The following is a 22,691-nucleotide window of genomic DNA, read 5'->3' on the forward strand; positions in this document are numbered from 1 at the left end:
ATTTTTTTCATGGGTAGAAAGTGTCAAGCAAACTTAGTGCCTCTTCAGTAACGTTTCATTCCATTTTAACAGTAGCATTAGTTATGGTTTCCTGTTGAGCTTTGTTTGATGTTTCATGTAGGCAGGAAGTGGTACAGGAGCTGTGAGTGAGTAAGTGGGGAGGTTGGCAGGGGGCTTTCCTGGTGTGTTTTGGGAATTACCAGATTGGAGGGGGTGCAAACCAGTGGCCACTGTGAAGACAGCACAGCTGGGAGGTATCGCAGTGCGGAGGAGGGTCCTGATCCCCCTTGGGAAGACTTGGAAACTCTTGTTTTCAGGTCTTCAAATATTTCATGCCCTTTTCTGTTCTCAGAGTCTCTTCTTAAGCAGAAATAAAACTGTCTGCTAGAGGCTGGAATTCATGTCCTGGAGGCAACAGAAGAGTGAAATGTGTTTCAGTTGTACGGTGAAATGGTTGATGTGATGGCACTATTGCGAAGGGTAGCAGGATGCCTAAGGTGTGTCACGAGAAGTACTGCTACTATGGACAGAAATATCCAAGGCATTATTTAGCATAGCATGTGCAAATCTGGTGACTGGTTTTGGAGGTAGGGGGAAAATTGCTCCTGTTCATCCCATTTCCCTGGTTAGCCTTACAAATTCAGTCTGACAAAACAGGGATTTAAGAGGCAAACATTTCTGTGCAGCTGCAACAAAAAATGGGGAGAGATGATGCTTTATAAACGCATTTTGGGACAGGAACTGAATTCCTGGTAACAAATGTTATTGTAACTTCACAAAGCAGTAGCTAGTAATTAGTACCTTGTAGTTCAAAAGCAGGTTTAGGGAAAATAGTGTTACAAGCCTCAGTATAAGAGCCTGTGGAAGGGAACATGGTACTGATTTATTAGATCTCTGAGTTGATTTTGCCTCTTCTTGCTTGTTCTTTCATAGATTTTATTCACTTACATATTTGTGTATACCTGAGGTGTATGGGAATGAGTGGTCAGACCATGCTCATTTGTGGGCAGCACAGAAGGTGTCAGCTGTCTCCTCCTCACTGCACCTCTGTGGTTCCTCTGTTGATGACTGCTTAGTATTGGGCAGCCTAATGAAATCCTTTAGAAGTTGCTGGCTGTTACAAGGTGGATTTTTACCTCAGAATCTCACTTAAGCTTTTGTAAATCATGGTCTGGATTGCTGCACGTCGTGATTTCTCTGGTTTTCAGTATAGGCTTTAAAGATGTCTGTAGTCTTCTACAGGTGTGTGATATCCTGCAAACTTGTCATCCTCCTCGTGTTAGGATGTAGGGTCTCCTGATAACGTCTGCAGGACTCTGCACAGGTCTGCAGCCTTCTGAGCTTGGCCTAACACCTTCAGCTTTGCAGCTGCAAAGTGTCTTTTGTTACCAAGGCAGACCATTCACTTAAATCTTTGTTCTTGTGCTTAAAAACATGCTTTTCCATTCATGTGACATTCATACCAACCTTTATTTCTGTTAGAGATCTCTAGATGGGATTTTATGAGACTGAGAGGCCAGCGTTGCTGTAGGTCACTTTCATAGAATCAGAATCATTAAGATTGGAAAAGATCTCCAAGATCATCTGGTCCAACCATCCCCTTACTACCCACTAAACCACGTCCCTCTTTCCATAGTGCTGTAGCTGTGTTTTACTAAACTGTTGCTTCAAGGCTTGCAGTGGATGCCTTTGGGAGTTTTCCTTTAGGTGTTATTTCAGCACACAGCTTGGCCCTGGGAAGAAAGGTGCTTTGAACTCAGCTGGGAAGATGATGTGAACAGTGATGAACGTGTCTTACAGCGTGGCCATGTCTTGGGTGCTCAGATATTTTTGAACACTCACTGGGGTTGTTTGGGATCAGGAACAAGACTTCCTCAGTGTTAGACAGTTAGCACTGAATTTTTTTTGCCTCCTTGCATGGTGTGATCTGTCATCTGCTTCCTTGGATTGCTTGAGAATGCCGTTTAAGTGTGCTGCAGGGAAGGTTAACAACACGGCGTACATATATGGTGCTTCCCCGGTACAGCTTTCTGAACTAGAGGTTGTCTCCTTCTTGTTAGCCCTAGGTTGGATATTCCTTTTGCAAAGCTGCCTGGTGGCTCTTGAAGCCACGTGAAATTCTAAAGCTGGGTGCCAAACAGCGCTGCCGTGGCTCTGAGCAGTGTGTAGCTTGGTGAAAGTGTTACCGATGTGCCACCTGAACCGTGATCTTAAGTGAGTGCTTAATCTAGCTCTTCTGGGCCCTCTTTCTCAAGACGTTTCTGTGAAATCCAGAAGTACAAGGGGTGCTTGAAGTCTGAAAACACCCTCAAAAGCTGTTGCAGCAGAGGTCAGGTTTTTGTGGTGGAGCACAAATTGCTGGATCTGCTGGTGTGGAAGGTAGAACAGCTGCCCAGGAGTTACTGTGTTTTTGTAAGGTGGATGACATCAATAAACTGAGGTAGATGATCTTCCCTTTTCTGAAAAGGAATTAGATTATTCCAGTTTTAGTGGACTGTTTTTCTTCTTTTTCTGTGCTCAACTGCCTAGAGATTATACCTTATGCAAATGTTAACTTTGCAAGCAAAATGCTGCACTAAAGGGCACCTTGCAATGAGCTGGGACCAGACTCCACAGCTTTCACAGAAAATCGGTAGATTCGTAGCATCTGTAAAAATATATTGACTCAACTTCATACTATTGAAGTCATATGAAATGAAGATTAATATATTTATGTTCTTGCTCATCCTTAACAAAAACTTTATTTATTAAACAGTCTGAAATAACTGCGATAGGGGTGATGCTAGAGGAATCCTTTTGAGCATTATGAAAAAATTCCATGTCATTACAGATGTGAACGCTGTCTGATGAGGGCTGAAAGGTTGAGTGTTAATTCCCTTACAGAGCTCTAATCCTTCATAAACGTTTTGTAAGTAGATCCAGCTGTTGCATCCTACAAAATAGAGAATTAGAGAAACCAGAAATTTACATCCTACCTGTAGGAACCCCATACTGGGGAGGGAAGGAAGGAAGGAATCTCTAAAATCTGTTAGCGTGGAAGCAGAAAGATTCAAAAAGCCTTTTCTTTATTTTTATTTTTTCCCCATACCTGCTTAGGGTCCTGCCTGTCCTTTTCTTTCCAGCCCTGGAGGTGTCTGGATTAATTTTACGTACAAGAGTTGCTCTGTCCCCTTGCAAATCAGATGAAGCTTCAGCTGCATACGAATGCATTTTCTGAGTTCATAGTGCATTAGCACAGCTCTGTGAGTGCTGTCAGCAAAGAAATTTTTGTTTCCTGGTCCCAGGAAGAAAGGGAAATAGAGGAGACAGAACTGGCTCAGAGGCTGCATGAGCATCTCTGGTTTGCATACCAATACTGGCAGACTTTTCCCGACGTATGTGTTTGTGTAGCCATGCTGGCAGTGAATTTGGCTTTGGCTTACGGTGCTGAGTGGTCCCCGTGCCTGAGGAAATAACCAGCCTGGGGAAAGTAGCTGTGATCTCTTCCTGACTTGGCACAACTCACTTCTAGTAATGGGCCACCCCATACGGTGCATTCAGAGCATGTATAAATCCCAGAGACAAATTTTACAAGGTGGAATTAATGAAACATATTCCTCCATGAAAGTAATTGATCCCATCAGGCTCTTGTGGCTGTAAATTTTGTGGGGGCTGAAAGCAGCAAATTGGAAGAAAGCTTTATAACTTGCTGGGAATGTGGACTTACAGATCTGGATTTCATTCTCAAGGCAGGTAAACAGCTGCAGCCTAGGGCTGTGCAGCACTCTCTTTGATTCCTCTCGTGTTCATGTTTCCTCTTCCTCCTCCTGTACCTTTATAAAGAAAAGAAACAAGTTGCACTGAAAGTGGTGGCTTGCGGCTTGGGAAGTCTTATTTGCTCCATGTAAGTGGTTGACTCTGTACGGTTTGGGTTACCAGCTTGGCTTTCCTTGGCCATGTACTTGAGTTCTTCAGAAAAGTATCAGGTGAATACAGAAAGAACGTGCTCTGTATGCACATGCTGGGCTGGGAGTCCTGCCTTCTCTGTTGCTCTCTATAATTCATACCGTGTCTCAGTGTAGTGCACTTCCTGTGCCGTTGCTTTTAAATTATACATGCAGAAAGAAAGCTTAATGTTGTTTGAGGCCGTACTGTTCACCTAGCAAAAAAAGTAGCCTTTGCAGCATGTCAGGCTCTTCTGTGTATCCCAAATCTACAGCCGTTTTGTACTCAAGTGGTATTACTCAGTGCTTGTTTTATTTAGGCTTGCATGTTGGCATTTCTCCCCATCACATTTCCTGTGAAAGCTGTTGTCCAAAATTGCCTGCCTGCCTCTCTGTCCCTATTTTGGTGTTCTCTCTGGGTGTCTTGCAGTCTAACTTCCATGCTACTTGTCTCTTCTTTGCCAACTTTTCTGCTCTTGATTCTCCTCTCCCTTGCTCTCACTCCCAGCATGGAATATGCTTTATTCCTGCTTTTACTCATTCATCTAATCCAGAACTTGTTTATCTAGGCCCTTCGGTCCCTGTTTCCAGGATGCTTCCATCACTTTTCTACCTTGGTGTTACTTTCCTTATCACATCTTGCCAGTCCATCTCTACTTTTGCCCACGCCCTGCCCGTTCCACCAGTCAGCTGCTTCTCTGCTTTCAGCAGCCTTCCCCGTTTGCCTTTCACTGCCTCCCAGCAGTGCAAAATATTTTTTCCATGTCCAGCTCAATGACTGCCAGTCTCTGGAATTTGTATGCTCTCTGCCCTTCTTTGCTCCCTATTTACGTTAAAGACACAAAGCTCACCCCAGAACGGGAGGCGCACTCTGGGCCAGGATTCCTGTCCTGTGCTGAGTGATGCCTCAGAGGGTGCCAGAGTGGCTGGGGAGGAGGAGGAGAGGTTTGGTTTGGAGCAGGCATAAGGAAGCTGGCTGAGCTGTGCCAGGGCAGTGACTCGTAGCCCAGCCCTTCTCTTGTGCTACAGGGAAATGGAAGTGGAGCTGCTCAGAGCATGTGGAACCAGCCCCAAGTGGCATCGCAGGTGGAGTCGGTTCCTCTGCTCTTGCTGCAGGGTGCTGCTTGTTGCTTCCTCTGATATTCCTCAAGCATTCTCTAGTCAGCTCTTGCACCTCCTGAAGTTTCCAAAGTCACATCTGAAGTCTTTTGACCCAAGTGCCGTAATCAGTATTGATGATGCCATCTACTTGGTTTTGCTAGTCGCCAGTTTTCCCATCGATACGTGTGGTTACTGTGCCTGCCTTGTGTGTGTGCAGTGTCTTTAAATCTGGAGTCGTAACTTCTGTGTGTGATGGCAATCTGGAGGGGAGGAAGAAAAGGGGGGTGTGCAATAATAAATTACCATGTCCTGTGATTCAGCTGCAGATTCTCATTTCTTCACACAGGATCCAGTTTATGGAAAAGGGAAACTTGGAGAAATTCAAGGACTTGTCCTGGGAATGCTGGACACTTTTAACTATGAACAAGTAAGTTGCACATATTTCTATTCTGTCCAACCCTAAATACAGGGATTCTTTTTAGTGTCTAGCCTACTCCTCTCTCTGATTTGCTATTTTTCTCTGCAAGCAAAGTAAATGGGCACGCAAGTGATCTACATTTGTGTGATCTGGGGAAGGGGAATGAGTTTGTGTAGCTTGCAAGCATATTACAAGTGAAGGGACCGACAGGTACGTGGTGATGTGAACACCTCTGTAGTGGAGATTTATGTTAAATGTACTGGAAGCATGAACACCTGCTTTTTTTTCCAACTTATCCTGCAGTTAGGGAGTCAAAGGCACAAAAGCAATATGGTTTGTTTGTTTTTTTTTTTTTTAAACGTGATTTTAAATATGTGCCTTTTAAATTAGTCTGTTTTGCCATTTCCCAGTGGTAACACTGCACTTCCTTTGTCACCCTATTACATTTTATCTGTCTGACTCCTGCCTTTCTCTGTTCAGTTTTAAATCCCAGAGAGTCTCCAACCTTCTACGTTTTCTAAAGGTCATTTTTCCTGAAACAGAATGTGTAGTCTTCCTCCAAACTCGCTGTCTCCTGTTTTTTCTACCATAAGGCGCTACCATTGTAGCTAGTGCTCAGGCCTCCATGCAGCATCATCCAATTTAAAAATAAAATGGGGAATAGCTTTACTGTAGAGGACTAAATGTAAAGAGAGATTCTCTGAGTTTTTGAGGAAGGTCTGCTCTGAGCAGCACAGGCTCTCTGATCTGTTGTTGATAGCAGTTGTCTGGTAAAGGCTGCGTATTCATTATACGGACCAGGCCATTGCCTTTGATTTTTGTCTTTCTAAGGAACCACCAATACAACCTCTGAAGCCTTTGGTGAGTTTGTATCAGAGGGCATCAATAAGTCACAGATCAAAGCACCTATCCCTGATACCTGTTTTGTTGTTGCTTAAGGAAGCACTGGCCTCTAAAAACTAAGGGTGTTTTGCTTTTGGTTCTTAGAAATAAAGCTCTCAGTTGGGAAGAGCTAGCAGATGAGAGAGATGCAGTGTTCTTTCATATTTTAATTGTGATAGTGCATTGGACTTTGATTTTTCTCTGTACATTTCTAATAAAATAGGGGGTTGTATGCAGTAACTTAGCAGGTAGAGGGGAAAAGAAGCCTGATACAGAAGATGACAAGATGAGCTTGCTCTCCCACATCTCTTTTAATGCTCTCAGACAAAAATCAATAAAGCACTTATCTATCTATTTAGGAGTGAAAAGGTATCGTCGGCATTAACTTGTGGTAAAAAGGTAAGTATTTTGAAGACAGCAGCTACAAAATGTAAAAAGAAGCAATTTTGTGTGGTTGGGTTTGTTCTTAGCAATCTGATAAGCCACTTGTTATGAAGAACTGAACATTGTGGATTTTCTGCACTGTGAAGATGACACAATGACTTAGGTACTCTGCATATTGTCTTCCACACAGACCCTTCTAGAGACAACTACGAATCTTTTAAACCATGATCTCCACTGGTCGCTGTGTAACCTAAGAGCTTCTGTCACTAGAGGGCTTACCCCAAAGCAGGATTACTGCTGCATTTGTCTACAGCAGTACAAAAGAAGGCAAGAAACTGCTGATGAAATCATTGTTTTCAGGTAAAGTTAAGAGGATAGATTCACAGATGTGTTCATGTTAGTAGTTTAAAATAAAAAATAATTTTAAAAGCTACTGGTCTTCTCTAAGTAATGGTATGTGTTCCTGTGGGCATGTATCTCCTGTTCCCTCGCACTGTGAATGGGCTGGCCAGTCAAACTGATCAGAGCCTGATTCTTTGCATTTAGCCACCTCTGTCTTAGCTGAAAAAAAAAAAAAATTCCTTACAGTTTTCTGAGAGCAGTTCAGGAAGCTGTCAATTCATGCCAGCTCTTGTGGCAAAGCATGTGTTAGCAGAAGGTGATTCTCTGATGTACATGGACAGCACAGTCCTCATCGATACCCTAAACCACCTGTGAGCCCCTACTGAGCAATGCTGTAAAACAGAGCAGAAACTCTTTGCAGAGCTTCATAACACATAAATGGTCTGAAAACTGGATGCAGCAAGTAAAACCAGGGGCACTGTGTGTTGCTGCCAGCTGACCTACTGCTGTTCTGTGCCAAATACAGTGCTTTGTGCTGGGGAAGTCTTGGGGCCCAATGGATACCTGTTGTCCCAGAACAAATTGCAGCATTGTGGTTTTATTTGCCTGTATTTGTACATCTCAGATCTATTGCAGCCCTGATGATGTGCTCTGGCACCTGTAATATTCCTGTCTGTGGCCAAGTGGCTGTAAAACAGGATCATTATTCCTTTAGTATTGTGATCTGTAACTGCACCAGCAAATGCACATCTGCTGGTACTTTTGCAAGGCTAGAAATCCTGCAGGAGAGTGTGGAGGTATGAAGGGGGTGTACACACTGCTGGTGTATATGCAGCCAAACAGACTTGTTTTCCATTCACCAGAGATTTCCTCCACAAACTGTAGTGCCGATAGGCTGCATTACCCTGCTTTAACAGAAGTTTTCTCCTGCCTTTACAGCTGCGGCCACTTGTACCATTCTCTGTGTCTGCTGAGTAAAGAGTGTGGGGTAGTAACCAAAGGCCTGATGCGGTGGATGTGCTATAAATGCAACTCAAGCAACAAGGGAGGAAAACTGAGTGAGAACTTTTCAGAGCTGAAAAAAGGAAGTGCGACATCCTTGGCGCAGGTAAGGCTTGTAAAACGTTTTCTCTTCAAGTTAACTTCTAGACTTCAGTGCTTTGTTTTCATGCCGTACTCTGCTTCCAGACAAGCCTACAGTCAGTGTCAAACAGTATCTGCAGTTAGCTAGTCACATTTATGAATTTTGTTTTGGTGTGGGTATACAGAGCTGTGCAAGAAAAGATAATGTGTCCATCCAGAAGGTCTGGGAACCACTAGCCAGTGTGAAGGGAAGCTGGATACGTGCAGCTGATTATCTGACAGATGCATCCACTGCTTTGTCTTGTTTGTGAGAGCCTGCGATGGGCCAATGGGGACAATTCCCTTCAAAACATATTTAGCTGTGTTTTATGTAAAACTTTTAGTAAAAGCTGGTGCATTCTTGTGGTTGGACTGTAGAACCTCTGTTCTACCTTCCTAGCCTGGCTCTGGGTAAGGGATCTGGAATTGATTTGACTCGTAAAATGCTAGCACAATGTTTAAAGAAGCTTGCATGTAAACAAGACTGCTGCAGCTGTATTTAGGCAAGAGAACGGATAATTAGTTTGTATTTATTGTCAATATGTGCAAGAAGTTTCACCACGCCTACTTCAAACAGACACTCGGTCTCAATGTGCATGCTGCTGTGTTTTCCCTGGCCCAGTACTGTGGACTGGAAGCAAAAATAGCAGGTAGCTCGTTGGCATGTCTTTGAGAAATCCTGAATGGGGGTGGAGCTGATTTCTGCTGTCCCATGTTCCAGTCAGGGTCACTGATGAGGGTTTGTTCCTAAACGCCTCGAGGTACATGGGACATTGTCACCACCCAAATGGCACGCAAAGCAATGTATTTCCACTTCTGAACGCAGAGTAATTCAATCTGGGAGTACGTTTTTATAGTACTACTTCAGTTTTCTTCTAGCTGATTATTTCAATTTCTGCCAAATCAATTCTGATCAAAAGATAGCTAACAGCATTAGTCAACTTCCATCAGCTTCTGTATTAACAAAAAAAGAAGCTTCCTGTTTGAAGGGAGACTTAGGGGAAAAGCAGTCTCTGAGGAGTGCAGGGAGCACAATGCAATCTTTGCAGTCAGATTGTGTTAGTTTCTAATATGGTGACAGAAAGAAAAGCTTTCCCAGTAGAGACTGTAAATCGACTGCGATCCAGCCTGCGTACAAATGGTTGGCATTTTGTTTCCATCCTGTTCGCAGTGAGATACAGATACTGGCTCTAAAGCTGGGCAGAATCAACAGCTCTGTATTTTACCCCCTACACTTTTGCTCCAGAGGAATGCGTGCCAAGCAGGTGTGCCAGACCAGACTTAGCTTGAAAAGCTAAAGGCAAAATTAAGTGCTAAAACCACGCCAGTCATTAAAGTGCCTGGTGTTTCACAGCACTGCCTCATAACTTTATTATTGCTGGGCTTCTCATGAGCTGGTCAGAGAAGCCCTGTGTCTCCCTGTCAATACTGGCCTAGACACACCTGGGAGCAGAACGAAGCAGAAAATGCTCCAGATGACACAGGAGCGATGAGGGCAGGGAGGAGGTGATGCTGCCCTTTAACGGATCCGTTCGCGGAAGTGAGGGACTGGCCGGGGACTCAGGCCTTAAAGGGAGCCACGTGGAGAGGGACTGGATGGGGAAAAAAAAGGGTAACAGCAGAGATCATCTGATGCTAGGCTAGAAAACATCCATGCCAGGTTACCCGAGTGCTGGATGCTTCCCCGCTGTCTGTCATGTGCTCTTGGCAGGGAAACACATCCTTCCTGCTCCGCGCAGCCGGCCCGGTGCAGCTTGGCTCGGGCTCCTCAGAGCACCAGCACTGCTTCCAGCCCCCCGCCTCCTCCTCCTGATGGCCCAGATCCTCTCCAAGTTTGCGATGTTCATCATATATTTAAATTATAATATTTAACTGTAGCGCTTGCATGTGATTAAACTGTTGTGCAGTCACATCTTTAAAAAGCTGAATATATTTAGACTTGGCGAGACTGAAATCTCTAGCTTCTCCGGGAAGTTTGTTTGCTTAACAATCGCTGCTCTGTAGTGTTAATTAACCCTGTGAAGTAACGATTCAGCTGGCGGGGAGCAGTCTGAGGTACAGAGCAGACTTGTTCTGGGGAGATGCTGGGAGGGTGCAGGGGCTGCACTGAGGCCGACAGCAGCAGGCCGCAGGCAGGCCGGCACTGCGGGGCTGGGTCTCGTGCAAACTCAAATTAATTTAAGCGGAGGTTCTTAGAGAATTACACATGGGAATAGCTAAGCTCAGCAGGGCTTAATCCCCGTGCTTGTTTTGGTGTGGCACTGGTCCATGCAGAAGGCCTGGGGCTGGTGGGAAGGTGGGGCTGGTTCCCCAGCAGCCGGGTGGTGCGGGGTGCTGGAGAGAGGAGCAGACAAGCAGTTTGAGGAGCTGACCCAGAGGTTTGTGCTCATCACGCTGTGCTTGCTTCCACACCTGGCGTTTCTGCAGAGAATGACCAGGACATCCCAGGGAGGTCGCACTGACACACCTGCAGCTTTGGGCCCTGCCTCCCCGCACCCTAGAGAACCAGCTCCGAAGCTCCTGGAATGTTTTGTGTACGAGGCCATGGGGAGACTGTTTCTTTGCAGATCCTGGAAGCGCTGTCTGTCCCCTGATACGAGCTAATGCTGGTGTCTTCTGTAGTGAAATCTTCACTTTAGATACTTATTTTCTTAGTAGGCCTTGAATTAGGAGCAGATTCATACTGAGAGATGCCACCAAGCATCTGGAGTGCATTTCATAGTACCGGTTCTGCTCTGTTGAAACAAAGACTGTCAGTTTGAATTCTGCAATGTTGTAGAGATTTATATGTGAAATGACAGCCCAGCAGACAGTGTTTTCTCTGTCCCTGCTTTGCATGCATGACTTCTGTAGCAATTGCCTTAAAACTGAGGGCGGTGGAGAGGTGCCACAAACCAGCACGGAATCATTATTTAATCCGGCGACGGCTGTATTTACGTGGAGCCTCACTCTGGTAGGGGCTTCAGGCATCTTGCCCCAGCAAAGGAGAGGAATAATGAGAAAAGGCCATAGGGGCTTTCTTTCCCATTCATTTTTCTCACCAAAAGTTGGTGCTTTCTGTGTTATCCCTAACACCTTGCTGTCCTGCCAAGGGTAATCTTCAGTGTCTAAATCCCAATCATCTGTCCTGTCTGCCTTACCTTATCTCTTTCCAGAAATGAAAGTTTGTGCGTGTTGTTTTTCATAATCTCTTTTAAAACCTTCACTGTGGTGTTTTTTTTTTTTTTTTTTGTGTTGTGGTGATTGAAGTTAACTGATGCAGAAGCACAGTAGATAGTCTTTTGCCTAAATACGTAAGTGAAATAGTCTCTGTATCTTAGTCATTGGTCTTCAAAACTAATTTGCCTTGTTACGGTGAGGTAGGTAGCGTTTTCCATTTATTCTGCCGGGCTGCGCAGTAGGGATCAGGGAGAGGAGCACAGGCTTGGTTTTTGGACCATGAATTCTGCAGAAAATGCTGTGAAAGACTAAGCTGAAATGCTCTGGTGCTTCCATGTCTGAGAGCGATGTGAGTTCTGAGGGCACCATTGTTAGAGCTGTCCAGATGGCAGATATGTTTTATTCAGGAGTTTAATCCTGTGAAGTCACGCCAGGACGGACAATGAGAGTGATCCGTGGTTAATCCAGTTTGTTGGACTCTGCGTTTGGGCTCTGCTCTGCAGCCTGTCTCTGGCACCCCTCTGCAGTGCAGCTTTCCTTCCAGCATGGGGGGGTTTGACAGCACCTGAAGAGGTGTTGGTACCATGTTGTATTGCTCGTCTGAGATGTGAAATGTTCCTCTGCAGCACGTCTGTGTGCTTTCTCTTGGGTAAGAATGAGGGTTAGGACTCTTTCCCCCCCCCCCAGTACTTATTTTAGAGCTAGAAAAACGTTACATGACCTCTGTCAACCAGTAGACGGAGCCAATTTTACTGTTCTCAGTGTAATGGCGACCATCAGCCATTACCCTGATTCCAGCAATACCAGAATTTTCCAAGGACTTTTTAACTTTGGAAAGATCCACACGTGAATTTTTCCCCAGATGGCACCAGGCAGATAATGAGCACTGCGTACGGTGACAGGATGGCACGTTCTCCTCAGGGAGCCCTGTCCCTCAGCCTTGGAGATGATGTTGGTGGTGGGTTCCTCAGCTTCTACAACGCTTAGAAAGTCCATGTGAGGAAGGACGGGGAGGCGCTTGGTATTATTGGCTCCTTATCAGCAGAACATCTGTGTTTTAAGATTTCTTCTAATATATTGGAAGCAAAAATGATTTAATAAGAAGAAAACTGAGTGTAGGGGTTTAAATTAGCAGCCAGAAGAGGGCTGGCAGCAAAGTTAAAACCGAAAATAAAATACAAATTTAAAGCAACTAATTTCGGGAAAACAGGCATCCTTTAGCAGCTTCTAAATCAAAATTGACTGTTTTCTTGCACTTTCCATGTCCCTGGGTAGTTTGTTTTGTTGGGATTTTTTTTTTTTTTTAAGAGAAAATCTGACTGAATTGTGATTGCTTCCCCTGGCCTTTCAGATGTAGTAGTCTGCAGTGCAGCAGAAGTTTTTTTCTGCCTGCAACCCAAAGTCATGCCCTCTGGCACCGGAGAGAGGCTGACACCAGGCGCAGACAGCTTACTTCCAGACTGCCTAACGCAAAGACCAAAGCAGCGGGCTGCTCCCCAGGTGTTGTGTCCTCGCTAAGAGAAAGGGTGGCAAAATTTTGGCGTGTAATCTTCTTCGCTTCAAATCTCAGTTTCAGAGAAAATATTCTATGGTTCAGTGGAAATTCCCGTGTTTGAATAAAACATCTCAAATCTAGGAGGGTCTGCAAATCAGGCTCGCAGGAACGCAGTGACAGCTGCGGGGCTGCTGCAGCCTGTCGACGTTCCCACAAGCTGCACCAGTCCCTGCTGCCAGCAGCCCTGTGCAGCTCCACGCCGCTCGACAGTCGTGTGCCTGCTCCCCGAGAACCAGCACTGCTCGCTGCAGGGCTGCAGTGTGACATTGCAGGCTTTCAGCCTGTCTTTGCACATCTGCTGTGGAGCACAGGCAGGAAAGAAACGGCGTGACTTTGTCTGCTAGTGGAGGCTGCTTGTCCAGAGCCAGCGTGGTGCTCGGTGCTCCCGGTGGCTGCTGCTCCCCTGGGCTCTGTGCTCCTCCTGAGCTGAGGAATGAGAAACTGCTAGGGGACAGGAAGGCCCTACAAGACTGTCCGTTCTCCTTGATGCCCCTTCGGAGGGGAGCAAAATAAGCGGGAGCTGAGGTTTTGTTTCACTTTGCAGTCCCCAGGTGGGAGACTATGAGAGGGAATTACGGCCGGGCCAGTGGTGGTGTGGGAGCCAAGGGGTCACTGGCTGTCTTGGGCAGCCTTCAGAAGTACAGGTGGTAGACAAACATCTCTCCCTCAGCAGCAGCAGGTTAATGCACGGGTGGCAGGGGCTTTGAAGGGGACAGATAGCAGAGGTGTCTGCATTTTCATGGAGGGTTGGGGTCACGTTATCAACCAGCCCCTGACACGAGGCCTTAGCGAATCCTTCTCACCCCGGGTAGAACTTCTCTCCTCTGCACCTCGTCCTTCCCTTTCTTGCCCTGAAGTCCTGCCACTGAGAGGACACCGCACCTCTTTAGTCTTCTGTGCCCAGCTCTTGTGGAACACTGTCAAGCAGCCTCCATAGCTCATGTTTAGAAAGTGAATTATTTGTCTCGCGTGATGCTTTTACTATCTTGGGTTTGGGCACCGAACTGGGATCAGACCGAGCACAGGTAGTTGGGCAACATTTAATGTGGTGTTTATTCCACACGCTGCCGTGCTTCCCCTGGAGCCTGCTACATTATTTATAAATGCTTTGTCTGCTGGGCCACAGTGTCCAGTGAGGATGCTCATAGTGAGGCTGTGTGGTTTTTGTTTATCTAATTAATCCCGAGCAGCGTTGTTGCTCCTTTGGCTGAAGGCAGCAGCAGAAGTCCTTGGGAATATTCCAGCAGTGCCTGGCGTGAGCGTGAGCTGCTGAGCACAGGGAGAACAGGGATGCCAGTGTGCTTTCTGGATATTCCATACAGACAGCTCTCCTTCCTCCCCCCTCCTCAGTCGCTGCAGTACCTCACATGGCAGCAGCAGCGGGGCCACCAGTGCACTGCTAAGCCTCTCCTCTCCCTTGCCTCGAGTGGGAGCTCTGCTCCTGAAGTTCAGCGAAGTTCAGCTGGGACCAAGAGACACCTGCCCTCCCCGTCCTGCTCCCAAGGAGATCGGAGGAGGGCTGTGGTGAGGCAGTGCTTCAGTTCCCTGCAGCTGCTGCTCGAGCGCTGCCAGCCCCGAGGGGCTGGCGCGATGCCCATGGCTGGAGCCCTGCACGTGCTGGTGGAGGTGGGTGCCGACACTAAGCAGCACCTCGTGCTGCTGTGGTGGCCCCAGGCCGTCCTCCCAGCAAAGATGTTGCTTGCTTGCAGCACTGCCTGGCGTGGCCTGCAGGGCCGGGTGCCCCGCTCCAAGGGGATCGCCTGGGCTGCGTCTGTCCTGTACCAGGGGCGTGGATCCGCAGCGACACATCTTTGTTCTGTGAGGAGTTGCCTGAGGTTTTCTGGAGTTAACAATTCTCTAATGACTGTGGGTCAGAGCAGCAGCCTGCCTGCTTTGCTGTCCTTTCATGTGATTGTTCCATGGCTCTGGGAGCACCGTGAGAACAGCAGGTCCTAATCCTGGGCAAGAGCAGCAGATTTCCTTAGCCTTGTGTGAAGTGGCTCATCCCACATTAAAAAACTCCAGGCGGGTACCGCTCTGTAAGGCTGCTTACTGGGGGCATGGAGAAGTTCACGTCCTGTCGCTGCAGGGGAGGGCTGGCAGGAGGCAGGTTTGGTGGCCGGTGCCGATGGACTCAGCTCTTTAAAAGAGGGAGCCAGGTGTTGCTTTTATTCCTAGGAATCCTGAAACCTTCCCCAGGACTTCTGGCTGCATCTGTCCTGTGTTAGGAAGCGGCCCTCCAAGGTAATGCGGTGCAGTAACACGCTGTCAGATGGATGTAGCAATGTCTTGTGTGGGAGCTGTGGCTCCGAGAGGCAGCACTTAGATGGCTCTCTTGGTGTGACTGTTATCGGTGCCTCTGCTTACAACTGCGGCATGATCTGCTTTGCTTAGGCACGAGCTGATGATGGATTTTGTAGCTGTTAAATTAAAGATAATTGCAGGCTTAGGAGGGTGGTGTGGTGACTACCAGAGGGGGGTGGAATACGTGCATGCAAAATGTGCTACGAGAGATTAGCATTATAGTGGTGGGATCTCAGTACGACAAAAAGGCACCTTTCGGGTTGCTGGCCCAGCATCTCAGGGGGATAAAGCGAGTCTCTTGGATTCTGCATCGAGTCTGAGACCTTCCTGAGGCGGTGCGAGGGTTGGGCTGGAAAGGGCTCGGAGGAGCTGAAGCGATTCAGAGCTGATGTAGCCCATAATGAGCTGAGTGGCCCCGGGGTAGTGCTGGAGGCCGTGGCTGCGTTGGGGGGTGAGCGGAGGAGCTGAGCAGATTCCACTAACGCCTGAGTGCTGATGCTGGACTCTGAGAGCCTGCCTGTAGCTCTTGAATGGAAACATGCCTTTAGTGACACGGTTAAAAAAGGAAGAGGCCTGACAGCAGCCGTTCCCATGACAACAGCGAGAGTTGCCTGCAATATTTCAGCTCATCAGCCTGGAGAACAGCCTGATTGATAGTTACATACGCGTGGTAGAGAGATAACAGAAGAGGGGAGGCCAATTATATTGCATTTTCCTTGTCCTTGAATGCCTGTGGCCACACAGCAAATGCGGAGGGCAGTTTTTCCTTGTTCTTCTGTTGATAGTATTTTCTTTTCTTTTTTTTTTTTTTTTTTTTTTTTTTCCCCCAAGTAGGAATGACCTGCATGGCCCTTGGGAGTGCCTCTACGCCCTGTCAGCTGCAGGTGTGTGACCCTTACGGTCACAGGCTCTCTGGTTCAAAGCCTATGCCATCTGCGCAGGGACTATCAACATTTAGCTCCTTGATTGGTGGTTACAAATAGTTATTTACAATATAAATAATGTAATGTAAGGGGAAGAAATGAGTTTAAGCACAAGCTCCTAGCATGAGCGAGCTGTAGTCAGGACTTTGTTCATCTCAAACCACTTGATGAGCATCAAAGGTACAGTGTACGGGGCTTCAAGAGTAACAACCTACTTAGGTTTCAGGAAACGTGTGGCAGGTTGGGTGCATTCCCTCTGAGCACTGCCATGCCCTCCAGCTCTGCAGCATTTCCAGGACATTCATGTGGTGAAGAGGCAGGCGGATGCATGCCAAGCTTCTGCCCAGGCTGGGCTTTGCTCAGAGCTCAGTAGGAATGGGGGCACGTGAGGGAGGAGATGCCAGAAGATAGGGGCAGGTAAAGGTGCTATTGGGGAGTAAACAACCCCACCAAGGCTCTGAATGAACCATTCCCAGATGGAGTTTCCTTGATACCAGGGCCAACGTGGCTGTGGTGCTGCAGGGAGCAGCGGGCTGTTGCTGGGACCAGGAAAGCCAAGGCTGCTGCCAGTGCCTTGCTCTGACTGGTGGTCGTGTGCTCCCTGTGGTGTTTGTGCACTGAGTTTTGTCCACCGTAACTTTCCTGTGAAGCAGTTTGTTTTGGTTGATTTTCCTCGTGCAGTAGCCAGAAGGGTTCCTGCACCAGGTTGCTGTAGCGTGTGCTGTATTTCTGCACGTAGCACTGGGAGTCGTCTTCACGGAGCTTTTGAACGTGGTCCTTAAACACGCCACAGAGCATGAGAAGCATAAAGGCAGCTGGCTGCTGCAGCACTGCAACCCCGGAGGAGAAATCCTCCCTGGAGAAAGGCCTCGTGGTGGCAGGAGCAGGACGTGCCCGCCTGGCAGCCACCCTGCCGGGCTGCAGGGAGCAGCAAAGCTCCACCTGCCCTTGTGGGGCTGGTTCAGCCTTCAGCCCAGCTGGCCGTGCTCCTCGAAGTCACGCTGTGTCTTCAAATTGGGCTTGTTCTGTGGCCAAAAAGTTAAGGTAAATTCAACTTCAGTGAGCAGTCGCTTGTAGGACTGTAGCGTTTTGGGTTTATAGCCTTTGGGAAGTGTGTTTTGGGGAAAATATTTAAGAATGAATATTGAATGTTCCCTTAAAAATAGATCCCCAGAGACGACAGATGCCAGATTGCTGCTCATGAGGGAGGCTGTTCTCCCTGGCTCCTGTCGTAGCTCCTTGATGATGCTTTTGAAACAATCAAAATAGAAACATCGTGATGTGCTGAAATGGAACAAACCTTACGAGAATCCGTGATACTGTGTCATCCCTCCCTGGGACATTTAAATAATGCCTTTTAAAGCAGTTTGAGTACGCATTCCGCCCTTCCTGCCTAATAATTTGCTGCAGACTGTGGCACCTGTGTTTGCATCTCTGTTACCTTTACCCGCGGCGCTGCAGCAGCCCCCAGAGCTGCACAGGAGCAGCCCGTGCTGCTGGGGCTGCCTTCCCAAGGGCCGTGGTTGCCACTGGGGCATGAATCGCCTCCTCTCCCCACACCCTTTCTCTCCTTATTTCCTAGTTTTTAGCCCACTAGGGGAAAAGCAGACCTTAGGAGAGAGACCATTAGCAGATAATAATCATTTGAGCAGTTGTTGTTCCCAGTCGTAGCACCACACGGGCTGTGCCTGATGGCAGCGTGCCGCCGGGCCGGCCGGGAGTGAGCAGGACCTGGGGGACCACAGGGAGAGAAAGGCCTGGGGGAGCTCGGGAGAGGCTGCTCATCCTGGGAGACCCCTTACTTCTCTTCCCGGCTGGCTGCGGTCCCATCCCCTTTTCTTCCTCTCTTCCTTTTCTTTTTTCTTCCCCCAAACGTAACTTTGTCTGCAGTCAGCTACAGCCTTCCTCCGCCCGAGTCATTGTGCACACAGCAGCACCTCAGCAGCCTTTGTTCAACAGCAAGGTTTCCTTTCCAAAGTCACACGGCGCTACTCGCAGTGACTTGCAGCCAGAGGGAAGTGGCCTTATTTCCCCGACCAGGCTGCAGACTGGCTGCTCTGGGCCCAGTGTCAGGGGCAGGGATAAATTTGTGTATGTGAACTTGGCACCTTATTGTTTTTGTAACCTTCTCATTCTCTTCACCAGACAGGTTCAGAGTCTGTGTTAGATCCTCAGCAAATCCAAGCTTTCGACCAACTCTGCCGACTCAACCGAGGAACCTCCAGAGTACGTACCACCCGTTTTCCTTCCCGTTCTCAATTGGCGCGGGGCATTTTGCGTGTTGCCAGGCCTCTCATTAGAACTGGCAGCGTGGGCTTTGGCTTTTCTCTTGGGTTTCATTCAGTGCTGGCAATTTAGCATGCACAGAGCTGGCTGTTCAACATCACAAGGCATCCACACTGCCTCTGACAGCTGAGGAAATTCACTGGCAGCAAAACAGTGGAAATGCCTCTGGCTCTGAGGCTGGGCCTGAAAGAGTCCATGGGGTGACATTTCTCGGGTACTTTTCAGATCCGTGTGGCTCCTATGCACAGAGGATCCCCTCCTCCTGTCCCCTGTGTGCTGCCCTGCTCAGCCAAGCAGGGCCACTCCCTCTGTCCCTGGCTTTTTCCTTGTGCCTCCTGCCTGTTCTGGCTGCGTTTTTTGGCACTCTGAGCTCTTTCTGGGATTGTTTTCCAATGATGTAATTTAAAAATAACCCAAAGACACGTGGAAAGTTGCTCAGCTCAAGACTGTTGTGCTGCAGATTTCTGTAGGGTCACCGCGCACAGCTTTTTCTTCGCATGTTAAGGTTTCTCTAACTGCAGCAGGAGATGATCCCTGCGAGCTCTGAGCCCTTCTGCACCTTACACAAGCGCTTCAGGGGCCTCAGTTGACGCTGTCTGGGTTTTGTCTTGCAGCTCGCTCTCCTGACAGAACTGTCCCGCACCCATGGTGAAAAGCACGGGCTGCTCAGCGTGGCGCACGGGGACCCCGCCACCAGCAGCGTCTTCCAGAACGAGACCTTCCAGCTGCACCTGGCGCCGCCCCCGCTGGTGGAAGAGTAGCGCTCCTGCTCTGCAGCGAGCTTTTCTGTGACGATGCTGGAATTTCCCCGCTGCCCTTCCCACAGCCCTGTGTGCCATGCTGAGCCTTGCTGGGCATGTGAGGGTTTGCAGCAGCGGGCGAGCTCCTTGTGCCGCCGCTCACCGAACAGAGCAGCAGCTGGATGGGAAGCTGGGAAGCCTGGGGTCAAAACAGAGCATGCTGAAGCACTGCAAGCAGCGGGGCTGACCCACGCTGACCTGCAGGTTTGTGGCAGCACCCGTAACTTTGCCAAGTAACCGCGTCCTCTCCGCTCCACTGGAGCCTGTGACACAGCGTGCCCTGCTGCTGTGTGTGGGGTTTGAGGGCAAAGGATGGGCAAACCTGGGAAAGGCTGTGGAAAGCAATTCATGTGAGAAAATGAACCTGAGCACAGCATGTTCATACAAACTTCTATTAAAAAGGCCCTTGGTTGAAATTGGGTGTGTGAGCTGTGTGCCTGGGGAGTGGGTAAGAGGCTGCTGGTGTGCCAGTGCTGCTGGCTGCTGTTTTCTTGGTACAACTGCTGCTCAACTGGTAGCAAAAGGGTGCTCTGCAGAAGTGGCACAGGAGCCAAAACAAAAGCTACAAGCCCTGCTGGGCAGCTTTGGGTTCTGCTTTCTGTCTGCCTGCAGTCCTGGCTGGCCTGAAAGGGCGGTGGGATGGCTCAGTGTGGTCTGAGGCAGGTCCTCGGGTGCTGCAGGGGGAAGAAGATCGGTGTGACTCTTACCGACTGCTGAAGGTTTGTCACTACTAAGCTCAACTCTTTCTTGTTGAACACCAAGCTGGGGAGTGTCACTAGGTGAGGCTCGGCGTCTGGTGGCACTTTTATCAGTCTGCTCACAGAGTGGCAACCTAATAGCAGTGGTGTTTGTGTGGTCTCCTCTGGCTTGTGAAATGGCGTTACCGGGTTCATGATCACCACCTCCTCTCTCCCTGTGTCTGTTCTTGCACCAGCACTGGGACGTGTTGGGATAACACCCCCTTGGTGTCCCAGCCAGCACACCTCAGAGCTGCAAAGTCTTCAGATGCCTGGTACCCGAGGCTGGGCTCTGTGCCCTGCAGGAGCACCAGGCAGGTGGAGCTCCGTGCACAGAGCTCACCCAGAGCCACAGGGCTCTTCCAGGCATTTGGTACGTGTCAGGTAATGCCATCTGAAGCTGTGAGTGAGCTCTCCTTTGTTGGAAACCCTGCAGTGTTTCACTGTATTACGGGAAATACACGGTTAGGACAATCAGAACTTGAGTTGTTGAGTATTTTATTAAAGAGGAAATATACACACCTCTCCCTGGCGGAGTGGAGCAACTAGCTCAGGGCAAGTCTCTTACAGCACGTCTGCGCAATGTTTGTGCAAACAAAAGAAGTCACGTTTCTGTGAGGAGCGTTTTTCTGATCTGGGGTGCGTGATGGAGCGCAGTGAGAAACCTGCCCCTGCGCTGGCTGCTAGGACGCTTTCCAGAACTAGCCCTGTCCCACACCAGGCTGCTCCTCTCAAGTTTTGCAACAGAAGGAAGAGGCAGCTTATTGTGCTTGACATCTGAACAAATCCTGGGTAGGAGACACTCACAGCTTGTGAATATTGCTAATTACTTTACAGTTAAGAAAGAATGTATCCTGACGACAGTGATATGAACCTGCAAGACCACAGGACCGCATGGTAAGTCTTGGTCATGAACACCCAGCTCATCTCACTGCGCTCGCAGCAGGTGCCCCCAAACAGCAGCAGGACGCAGTGGCAGCCCCTCTGTGCTGGCAGAGCAGACCACGGGCGCTCTCGTGGAGCAGGAAGGGCCTGGTGGCCTCAGCAACAGCAGGTGAGGAGCACCCTGGTCTCGGGAAGGGCCCCGGACGTACCCATGCCCACCAGTCTCCCGGCCTCCCTGGGAAGGCTGAGGCAGACCAGGCACCAGAGCAAGTGTTTGCAGCTCTCCACTCAGATTACAATTGAAAGATTAAATATGAGTAAATGCTGTAGGCTTATACATAATGCTTTCTTCTACCTTACGAGATGTGCCTGAATGGTCAAAAGACACTAAAACATTGTTAGAAACCTTAGTTAACCAAGAAAGACAATCCCGCCCTCAGAAAATAATTAAAACCTTACTTAGTTTTACTACAGCCTTCGTTTAAATGCCCTCAAAAAAAGAAAACAGGATACTCAAGTGCCTTGTGAGAATGTATCTGTTCATGCAATGGCCCAACTTCCTCATTTAACAAGCATTGCACTTTTTTTTATATAATTCATCAAAACTATAAAACCTATTATTTTTTGTCTGAAAGTGTTAGTCTAAAAAGTACAGTATTACTTTATAACCATTTATGGTAAACTCCTAGCACGCGCATGTGCACATACACACACTGTTGCCTAAACGTTTTCTAAAGATACTGATTACAAAGTGTATAAAATTAGTAATACATTGTCAGGATACAGTGAGAGATGAGCCATCCTATAACACGGACTATAATCTAGTATCAATCACTAAACTGTACACGTTTATACAGCCTTATATTCACCGATGACTTTTGAAACGTAAACAGCAAGTACACAACGAAATCCAGTAACGCTGTTGAAAACAGTTATTACTGACTCCAACTGATTCAAGCTGACTGAAATCTTCTGAGAAAGGTATTTTTGTTCCGTTCAGGAGGGCTGAAACAAAACCACCAGCAGAACAGCTCTTTCTCACCAGCTATGCGAGCAAAACTTTAAAACCTGCTCTTGAACTGGGTGCAGAGGAGAGTGAGCCGAAGCTTCCTTGCTCAGCATCAGTGGCCATGGCTGCATCTGGACAAGCACACGCACTACGCGTGCCTGGGCCACCTCACGGGCACCTCCGTGCTGTCCCCGAGCTCTGCCAACACAGTGGTGTGGCTGAAGGATTTTGTGTTTTAAGCTTTGTTTTTCTTCAGGCAAATGCAGGCCCTGAGGCCTTTTGGTCCTGAGTGCGCGTGTCCGGCACCAACAGCACAGGAGGAAGCAGCAGGCAAAGCTGAGGGTGGATTTTGCGTGTTTGGAGGTAGTCGCTTCCCTTCACCTGTCGTTTTACACCCGGTCTGGAATGGTATTGGTGAGACTGCTGTGCTCCCTGCCTGCTCCCCCTCCTGCTGAGCTGCAAAAGCCAGCTCCCGGGCCAGAGATCCACGCGGAGAAGGGATGCGGGCAACTGCTTGGCCTCGGAAGCAACAGTTGCCTTTTCAGGAGATTTCAGAGCCTGACCTAACTCAGCAGATGCTCGGTGCATAGCCTGGAGAAAAGTTGGAGGCACTTTGTGCGTTCTCTAGCCTGCCATACCAACCCACTGGAAGAGTGGTGCCAACGCGTTCGGGGAGGGTCGCACCAACACTAGAGAAAAGGACGGGCACTGCGGGAGGCCAGACAGAGGCAGAACGAGCCTCCTGTTGCTGCACCTCGCATCATCTATAAGAAAGAATAAGGACAACTTGGTTTTGCTGCTCACAGACGTGCTGCACCAGCTCACCCTCTGTGCTTTGAAGGCCCACTGCAAACATCCTGA

At 48.4% G+C, this 22,691-nt stretch overlaps 1 protein-coding gene across 2 annotated transcripts in view; it reads left to right on the forward strand.

Annotated features, from left to right (window-relative positions):
- The window catches only part of VPS8 (VPS8 subunit of CORVET complex), a 75,058-nt gene extending 55,443 nt beyond the window's left edge, over positions 1–19,615 (forward strand). For both annotated transcript variants that reach the window (XM_032192880.1, XM_032192881.1), the window contains 5 exons: positions 5,371–5,451; positions 6,899–7,068; positions 7,990–8,158; positions 18,259–18,339; positions 19,014–19,615. In XM_032192880.1, coding sequence (XP_032048771.1) covers positions 5,371–5,451; positions 6,899–7,068; positions 7,990–8,158; positions 18,259–18,339; positions 19,014–19,160 — 648 coding nt within the window. In that variant the 3' untranslated portion in view covers positions 19,161–19,615. The remainder of the gene's footprint in view (positions 1–5,370; positions 5,452–6,898; positions 7,069–7,989; positions 8,159–18,258; positions 18,340–19,013) is intronic.
- The last annotated feature ends 3,076 nt before the right edge of the window (positions 19,616–22,691 follow it).

The sequence above is a fragment of the Aythya fuligula genome, chromosome 9, assembly GCF_009819795.1.
Source record: "Aythya fuligula isolate bAytFul2 chromosome 9, bAytFul2.pri, whole genome shotgun sequence".
Lineage (NCBI taxonomy): Eukaryota > Metazoa > Chordata > Aves > Anseriformes > Anatidae > Aythya > Aythya fuligula.